General features: G+C 43.9%; 1 protein-coding gene across 2 annotated transcripts in view; it reads left to right on the top strand.

Annotated features, from left to right (window-relative positions):
- The first annotated feature begins 1,302 nt into the window (after nucleotides 1–1,302).
- Nucleotides 1,303–8,399, top strand: part of LOC143982692 (omega-hydroxyceramide transacylase-like) — a 75,933-nt gene continuing 68,836 nt past the window's right edge. Inside the window, exons 1-2 of one of the 2 annotated variants that reach the window (XM_077481622.1) lie at nucleotides 1,309–1,389; nucleotides 1,490–1,739. In XM_077481622.1, the coding sequence (XP_077337748.1) occupies nucleotides 1,535–1,739 (205 nt within the window). In that variant the 5' untranslated portion in view covers nucleotides 1,309–1,389; nucleotides 1,490–1,534. Of the gene's footprint in view, nucleotides 1,740–8,399 lie in introns of both variants that reach the window. The other variant, XM_077481621.1, reaches the window with a different exon arrangement.

The raw sequence follows: 8,399 nt of genomic DNA, 5'->3' as shown, positions 1-8,399 counted from the left end.
AATCCCAGCAGCAGGAATCTGTGTGAACTGTGCCCTAAGGTGGCTACACACTAAGAAAGTTGGGCGATCATCCAGTTTTCTTTGATGTTTCACAGCAAGTCGAAACCAAGGATGGAAATAATGTATGAAAATTCTTGTACAACAAATGTTTTTTTGTTGTTGTTTATTGTTTCTGATTATGCGTCTTTCATATCTAACTGTTCTCTTACAAAAACTGTATAAAAACGGGCCATGATCCAAGGATGGACAGCTTTAGGCTGGGTTCACATATGTCTAGCTGCGGTTTACAGTCCGGAGCGTTTCTGTTCACTGATTCAGGTGCAAATTTTCACCTGAACCGGATCTAAAACCACACAGGACCCTTTTCAAAACTGCATCGTGGCTGCCCCAGACATGTGTGAACCGGCTCCATTGAAAACCTGTCACAATCACGTTATGTGAATTGGATGCGGTTAAAAACGCATACAATTTGCATATATGTAAATCTAGCCTTAGGCTGGGTTCACTCTAGTCCGGTGAGAATTACAGCACCGGTTTCTCTGTGAAGAGAAAACACAATTGTTCAGCAGTTCCTCTCCATTGTAGCTGCGGATCAGCTGACCAGGGAGAGGGAGGAGGTGTAGTGAGGAGGGGGAGAGAATTTGTGTTCAGAACAGAACGCATCTGCAAATCGGATGCGTTCCCATAGAAGATTATGTGCCTGCAATTCGCCCTGCAATGCCTAGAAAACGCACACTTTTTTGGGGCAATACGAAGTGCGAATGCAATGCACATATGTGAACCAGACTCATTGAAACCGATAGATTTTAAAGTGTTCTGCAAATTGGATGCAGTGTGAGCCGCATCTAATTCGCATAGGTGTGAACCCAGCCTTAGACTTCGGCTAAAGAGATGCAGACGCAATTCACATACACAAACACACACGTGTGTGTGTGTGTGTGTGTATATGTGTGTATGTGTGTATGTGAATTGCTTACGAATAAAGAAAGGTACGAACCTGCAAAAAGGTCTACTACAATCCTTGCAATAAATAGACATCAACTTGAATGGATTAACCTTATGCCTGAAATAAAAAAAATAAAAAAATGAATTACTTTTTAATATGTCAATATGGATTGTAAACACAAAATGAACTAAACAAAATGTGCAGCGGTTATCTGGGGTTGATCAAACCATAATACCTATCACAAGACCAGCAGCAGTAGCCTTGAATCCTGTTCTCAATGTAATTAAGTACGCCAGTTATGCACATAGCACCAATGGTTAAGCTCTGAGGGTGGGGGGATCTGAAATATGACACAGCAGGCGTACAAAAACAGGACCAGCAGCAACACACAACTGCTACAACCAGACCAGCTACCTATCAATCAGCTTATGTAACAAGCAGAGGTAATTAGCGATTTAAATGGACAGTGACTACAAAAATACTTTTTTTTCTTTGACCATACACTTCATGTGGTAGACAGATTTCCACTTTTATTCTCTTAAGAGTCCTAGATGGTGTGTTTTGCCATCAAGACAGCAACAGTCTGCCATGGCAAAGAAGACAGATCCTGAAAACAACCCTCTACCTCCATCTCTCTCATTCTCTGGGAGTGGATTTTTGGCTTTGTATCAGATTGGAGCAGTGAAAGCTCTCCTGGACCTGGCCCCTGAAATCCTGAAGGCTGCTCCCAAGGTCTATGGAGCCTCAGCAGGATCTCTGGTTGCAGCTGCGGTGGTCTTCAACACGAACCTCGGTATGGAATGTTTATGTATTATAATAGATTGTAAGCACAAAATCAAATTTATAGTGTTGCTGCTTTATAAAAAAAAAATAAAAAAAAATATTATATATATAAAATGTATTACTCATGTACTGATCTAATAATTATGCAATGAATAATGACTGTGAAAATTTGAATGTAACTCAAGGACAATATTTCGTAAATTTAAGTTTCTTTTAGGCTGGCTTCCCACTTGTACGGTGAGATGGTGTGCGCTAAAACATACATTACGGTGCCCATATAAATATATAAATTAGCATGAAGCCACTAATAAATACATTTTCTTCCCAAAATGTGCTCTTTCTTATTCAGTGACTTTCACCAAAAAATATTCAAAAGCTGCTTACCAAAATATTAGCTCCCAGTGCCCCAGAAGTCAAATTCACATTTTTGATTATTTGTTTGATTATTTATATATTTAGTATCCAGTGCAGCAAAATGAGTGAGACTCCGTGAAGTAATAAACCACCACCGTCACCAACCTGTGACGATCAGGGCTTACCAGTAGCATGGACCCCAGTTACCAGAGGTCAGTATTCGCCCTTCTACGGTACAATCCCCATACTACTCTAGGCACTTTAGCCAACATATTCTCCAAAGATGATAAAGTGCAAAAGATAACAAATGTCCCCCAAGAAAAAAAATTTAAAAAAAATTCCTCAGCTGTTTAGATTGTGTGAATCCATTTATAAACTAATAGACTAATGTACAAAAAAAAAAAAGCCATGTGAATAAAAATGCGCTTTTTAGACAGTGTACGATTAGCAGTAAACGTCCAAGTATATTGTTTGATTTTAGTTTCTTTATAACTTGCCTTTTCTGATGTCTTGAGTGACGAGTCTGGTCACATGATGGCGCAGGGTCTTAATCCTCTTCACCATTTATATATATGTAGCGGCGGGCTCCTGAAGAGAATGTGTTTTTCAAAGTTAAAACTTTACCCAAGCTACAGTTTGGTTTGGGTCTATTTTTCTAAATTTGACTTCTGTGTCAGTCTGACTGGGCTGTGAGATGTTCAGCCTGGCCACAGGGGGGCACTGTCTCTGGTGGCAGGCGTGGAACTATGGTCTGGTCAGGTGCTTAAATTACTCTTCTTTCGGAGCCAGGTCAGTGGGAGTGGGCCTCTCGCTGTGCCCTCTGGAAGAGGGTACTTAAGATACGGGCATCACGTGGTTCGGGGTTCCGGTCCAGTATGACTGACTACTTGGTCCTGATCTACCTGACCAGCCCCTAGGAAGGCTATGGCCTGGGGTGCAGATCCACCCAGCTTTAATACCTCGGGGCTCGCTAGCCGAGGCAGGGAAACTAAAGGAGGATCCTGAGGTGGTTGGGTGCCGTCTCCGGTTCGGGAGAGACCCCATTGTACTTCAAGCATTCCAGGGAAGGACTCTTTAGAAGAACACCACGTGTGAGTTTGGTTTACTTAACAAGAGCCTGGAAGGGCTGAAGTAACCGAGAGAATCCAGTCTTGTGGATATCGCCAAGCAGGCTGAAAGATCCAGGTATCCTACAAGTGTTCTACAGCTTAGTTTCCTAGGTGTTGTGCAACAACGTCTGTGACAAAGACTTTGTTCCTGAATAAGCACCTTGTTGGCTGCTAGGCCTTGTGAGAGAGGGACTGTCCAATTTGAGTGTTCATCCAGCTGTGAATGGCTATTCTCTGGATGCAGTCAAAGTAAGCAAGTTCTTTAACGTTTATAGACTTTGTCATTGAGAGTACCTGAACCTCCTTCCCAACCCTCTGATCCCAAGTTGAAAGACTGTTCAATGGTTCGAGTTTTTGCAAATAAAATCCATTCAAGTGGATCTATTGTCTGTCTCAAGTTACTGGGTCATCTACCACGGGAGATCCCCTAGACGTGAAACAAGGAGAAAGGAAGGTAGCGGTAAGCCCAAAGATAACCAGCAGCTCCTTCAGGGTTAGTGCTACATATATATTATTATTTTTTGGCTGAGCCTTACAAAGAGAGAGAGTGACGCAAACACCATAAAGGAAGCCATAAAGCACAACCACTGTTTAGACCTGCAAATCAGGGAGCAGAGCTAGAAGACTTAAAAGTGCCTTGAAAAAGTATTCATACCCCTGGAAATTTTCTACATTTTGTCATGTTACAACCAAAAATGTATTTTGTTGGGATTTTATGTGATAGACCAACACAATGTGGCACATAATTGTGAAGTGGAAGGAAAATGATAAATGGGTTTTCAACATTTTTTACAAATAAATATGGGAAAAGTGTGTTGTGCATTTGCATTCATCCCCCTCTGAGTCAATACGTTGTAGAACCACCTTTCACTGCAATTACAGCTGCAAGTATTTTTGGGTATGTCACTACCAGCTTTGCACATCTAGAGTGAAATATTTGCCCATTCTTGTTTGCAAAATAGCTCAAGCTCTGTCAGATTGGATGGAGAGTGTATGTGAACAACAATTTTTATGTCTTGCCACAGATTCTCAATTCGATTTAGGTCTGGACTTTGACTGGGCCATTCTGAAACATAAATATACCTTGATCTAAACCATGCCATTGTAGCTCTGTCTGTATGTTTAGGGTCGCTGTCCTGCTGGAAGGTGAACCTCCGCCCCAGTCCCAAGTCTTTTAGCAGAATCAAAAACAGATTTTCTTCTAAGATTGCCCTATATTTGGCTCCATCCATCTTCCCATCAGTTCTGACCAGCTTCCTTGTTCCTGCAGAAGAAAAGCATCCCCACAACATGATGCTGCCACCACCATGTTTCACAGTGGGGATGGTGTGTCTAGGGTGCAGTTTTAGTTCTCTGCCACACATAGCGGTTTTGCTTTTAGGCCAAAAAGTAGAATTTCGGTCTCATCTGACCAGAGCATCTTCTTCCAAATGTTTGCTGTGTCCCCCACGTGGCTTCTCACAAACTCCAAACGGGCTTCTTATGGCTTTCTTTCAACAATGGCTTTCTCCTTGCCACTTCTAAAGGCCAAATTTGTCGAGTGCATGACTAATAGTTGTCCTGTGTACAGATTCTCCCACCTGAGCTGTAGCTCTCTGCAGCTCCTCCAGCATTACCATGGACCCCTTTGGATGTGGAAAATGTCAAGGGGTATGAATACTTTTTCAAAGCACTGTAACTAACAAACCTAGGTGCCCACAAGCAGTTCCGAGACCAGGTCAACTGGTGGCCAGAGCGAAGATGGGGAAACTGCACCCTCCCCCACCACATTGGGTGGAGAAGGGAACAGGCCAATAGTGTTTCCGTATTGCCATATTTTCCTTTGCCACAAATGTGTGGCAAAGGAAAATAAGTCCCTGCGTTGGTATTGCTGCAATGAAAATATGTCCCTGAGAAAAAAAAAAGCGTGCGTTGGTGTATCACTGGAAAAAAAATTTCCCTGTGTCGATGGTGTCACTGAATGAAAAAACCTTTTCCCCTCAATAGTAGTGTCACTGGAAGAAACCCCACGACAAAGCACCTCTCCCACCCCCAGTACAGTGCTTTTTCCCTTAACTCTAATCCCCCCCCCCTCCCCAATCAGTGGCATACCTAGCATATGTGACACCCGGGGGCCTATATATTTTTTTTTCTCCCCCACCCCCCACCGAAAAAAAATGTTAGTAGGAAATATTGTGGTGCACACATTACTCCACGCCAAATTGTGGACACCATCAAATTGTGGGCATAATAAAACCCCGGGTGCATTCGGGACCACGCACTCGCACAGATGTCACACTGGTGGTGGCTCTGGATCAGATAGGAAAGAGAAGGAAATGTCAGGTATTCAATATATCTTGCACACAACCTGTATCTCTGCTCCTGTTTGGCATTGCTTGCAATAATTGATAAATGTGCCTATGTATGTTGTGAACTCACCGACTCAAGGGTCACCCTTCAGGGCCCAAGCAGGCCTTTCCTCAGTCCAGGCTCTTTCTCCCTGAATTCAGCAGAGCCTCTAGACATCCGCTCTCCTAGTCCTGGGCCTCTAGGCCAGAGACTCCTATCCATACACCCTCCTCTTCCCGTCCATGGCCTACTCCGCACCCCTTCTCTTTCTCCCTCCCCCCCCCCAATCCATGACCTCCTCCTTCTCTGGACAACCCCCTCTCCTTTGGCAAGGGCCTTCTTCAGCCCACCCCCCCCCCCCCCCCCACCTCTCATATTTTGGGACATTCTTTAGCACACCTCCCTCTCCTAGTCCACAACCTCCTCTGCAACCCTCCCTCCACCCCTTTCTAGTCCAGGGCCTCTCCAAAAACTGCCCCCCCCCCTTTCTAGCCCAGGGGCCATCGCCATACAAACCCCCTCTCCTAATATAAGGCTTACAGCTTCAGGCAGACTCTCCCCTTTAAATTTGGGCTGCCTCACTTTGTCAGAAAAGACATACTGCAGCGTGATGCTGTGCGGGTTTGCCTTATGCAAGAGGAGTGTAACCTCACAGCACACCAGCGCTGAATCACTCCTCTCCTCCCCCCCCCCCCCCCCCCAGCCCATAAAAAGTTGCTAAGTTGCTCAACAGCAGTAACTGCGGTGTCACTCAAAGTTTTTCTATGGGACTGTTTGGAGGAGTGAGGTGATTCAGCACTGGTATGCTATGAGGTGCCAGCCTAATAGCCAAACTGACGACTGTATGCAACATTAGACTTAATTGGCAGTGGCACTGTTTTGAGCTGTGGTACCCAGTGTGGGCTAGACCCCACCCCCCCCCCCCTTTAGGTACACCACCGCCCCCATCCTCCTCCTTCCAGTACAGAACTTCCCGCTCCTCCCATACAGAGCTCCATCCACCCCCGAGCTCGCCCCTCCTTGTCCCAGACCTGCACATGAGTACACACGTAAAAAAAGCGTACACCCATGGAAAGCAATGTTCACCTGTATGGGGAATCAGTTGTTCCATGCATAGACACAGATCTGACATCCTTGGCCCTGAACGCAGATAGTGTGTGGTGGGACCATGTACCCGAATGGATGCCAGATTGGGAGTAACCTCTGTGTCCATGTAGCCGCTGTGTCCCAAAATCAATAGGACTGTCTGCACAGGGATGCATAGAATACCTGTGTATCCCCATGCAGGTAAACGCTCCTCTACGGGCATATGCTTCAGTACACCCTGTGTGAATGAGGCCATAACTTCAATCTATAGATTGAAGCAAAAGGCTTTTTAGGCTTAATGTACACGGGATGTTTTTACAACTTCTCCTAAACAATTTAACTTGACAGATGGCAACCCATGTTTAAAATGTCAGTTTTGCCACGTTTGCATTTAGAAGCATTTGAAAAAAAATTTTTTATTTTTTTTCCCTAAAAAAGCCAAAAATGAAAAATGCCTATAAATGAAACGTGCCTAAAATCGGTTACCACTTTTATCCGCATTTTGGCGTCACAAACTTCGGTGTCTGAACTCGTGCTTTTGCTTTCAAAGAAAAGCCTATAAACGCAACTGCATAAACAACATTAAACGAACCTGTGTACATGTACACATACAGTAAGATAACATTGGATGAGTTCTGGGGCAGCTGAAAAAAGCATCCAACTGCCTCTGAACATCCGTTTAACAGCAACAGTGTACATGGGGCCTTTAAAAAAACATAAATTGATAGCCCTTTTTTTTTTTTTTTTGTCAACTTGATCACTTTGCACAAATATGTTCACCGCTTGCCAATCGCCGCCTGTATATATGTCAGCAGAATGGCACAACTGGGCAAAGTAACGTGCCCGTAAGTTACTTTGAATTTCCCGCCGTGCGCGCACCTGCCGCAAGCTCCGTGACCATGCCCGTGGGACCCGCGGACTCGATGTCTGCGGGGATAACCGCGATCGTGTCACGGAGTTGCCGATGTAAACACAGAATCTCCCCGTTCTGCCTAGTGATAGGACACTGATCGTCTGCTCCCTGTCTTCGGGAGCAACGATCAGTGTCGTGTCACTGCTAACCCATCCCCCAGACAGTTAGAAACACGCCCCAGGACACACTTAACCCCTCCCCTCCCCCTAGTGGTTAACCCCTTCACTGCCAGTGACATTTTTACAGTAATCAATGCAATTTTTATAGCATTGATTGCTGTATTAATGCCAATGGTCCCAAAAATGTGTCAAAATTGTCCGATGTGTCCGCCATAATGTTGCAGTCACGATAAAAATTGCTGATCGCTGCCATTACTAGTAAAAAAATATTAATAAAAATGCCATAAATCGATCCCCTATTTTGTAGACGCTATAACTTTTGCGCAAACCAATCAATAAACGCTTATTGCGATATTTTTGGTAAAAGAAAAATGTCAAGAATACGTATCCGCCTAAACTGAAGAAAAAAAATGTTCGTTTTATATATTTTTGGGGGATATTTCTTCTAGCAAAAAGGAGAAGGAAAAAAAAGCATTATTTTTTAAATTGTCGATCTTTAAGTTTATAGTGCAAAAAAAAAAAACCTCAGAGGTGATCAAATACCACCAAAAGAAAGCTCTATTTGTGGGAAAAAAAGGATGTCAATTTTGTTTGGGTACAACATCGCACGACCGCGCAATTGTCAGTTAAAGCGACGTGGTGCCGGATCGCAAAAAGTGCTCTGGTCAGGAAGGGGTTGAAGTGGTTAACATATTCTCACAAAATGTTTTTTTTTTTTATCTCATATAGATACAATAAAACCATTACTGACATTTTAAAAC

Source organism: Lithobates pipiens, unplaced genomic scaffold (genome assembly GCF_037356315.1).
Source record: "Lithobates pipiens isolate NorthernLeopardFrog02 unplaced genomic scaffold, aLitPip1_a1.2 Scaffold_16, whole genome shotgun sequence".
Classification (NCBI taxonomy): Eukaryota; Metazoa; Chordata; class Amphibia; order Anura; family Ranidae; genus Lithobates; species Lithobates pipiens.
The sequence above is the reverse complement of the archived record's forward strand: the minus strand, read 5'-3'. Positions and strand labels throughout refer to the sequence as shown.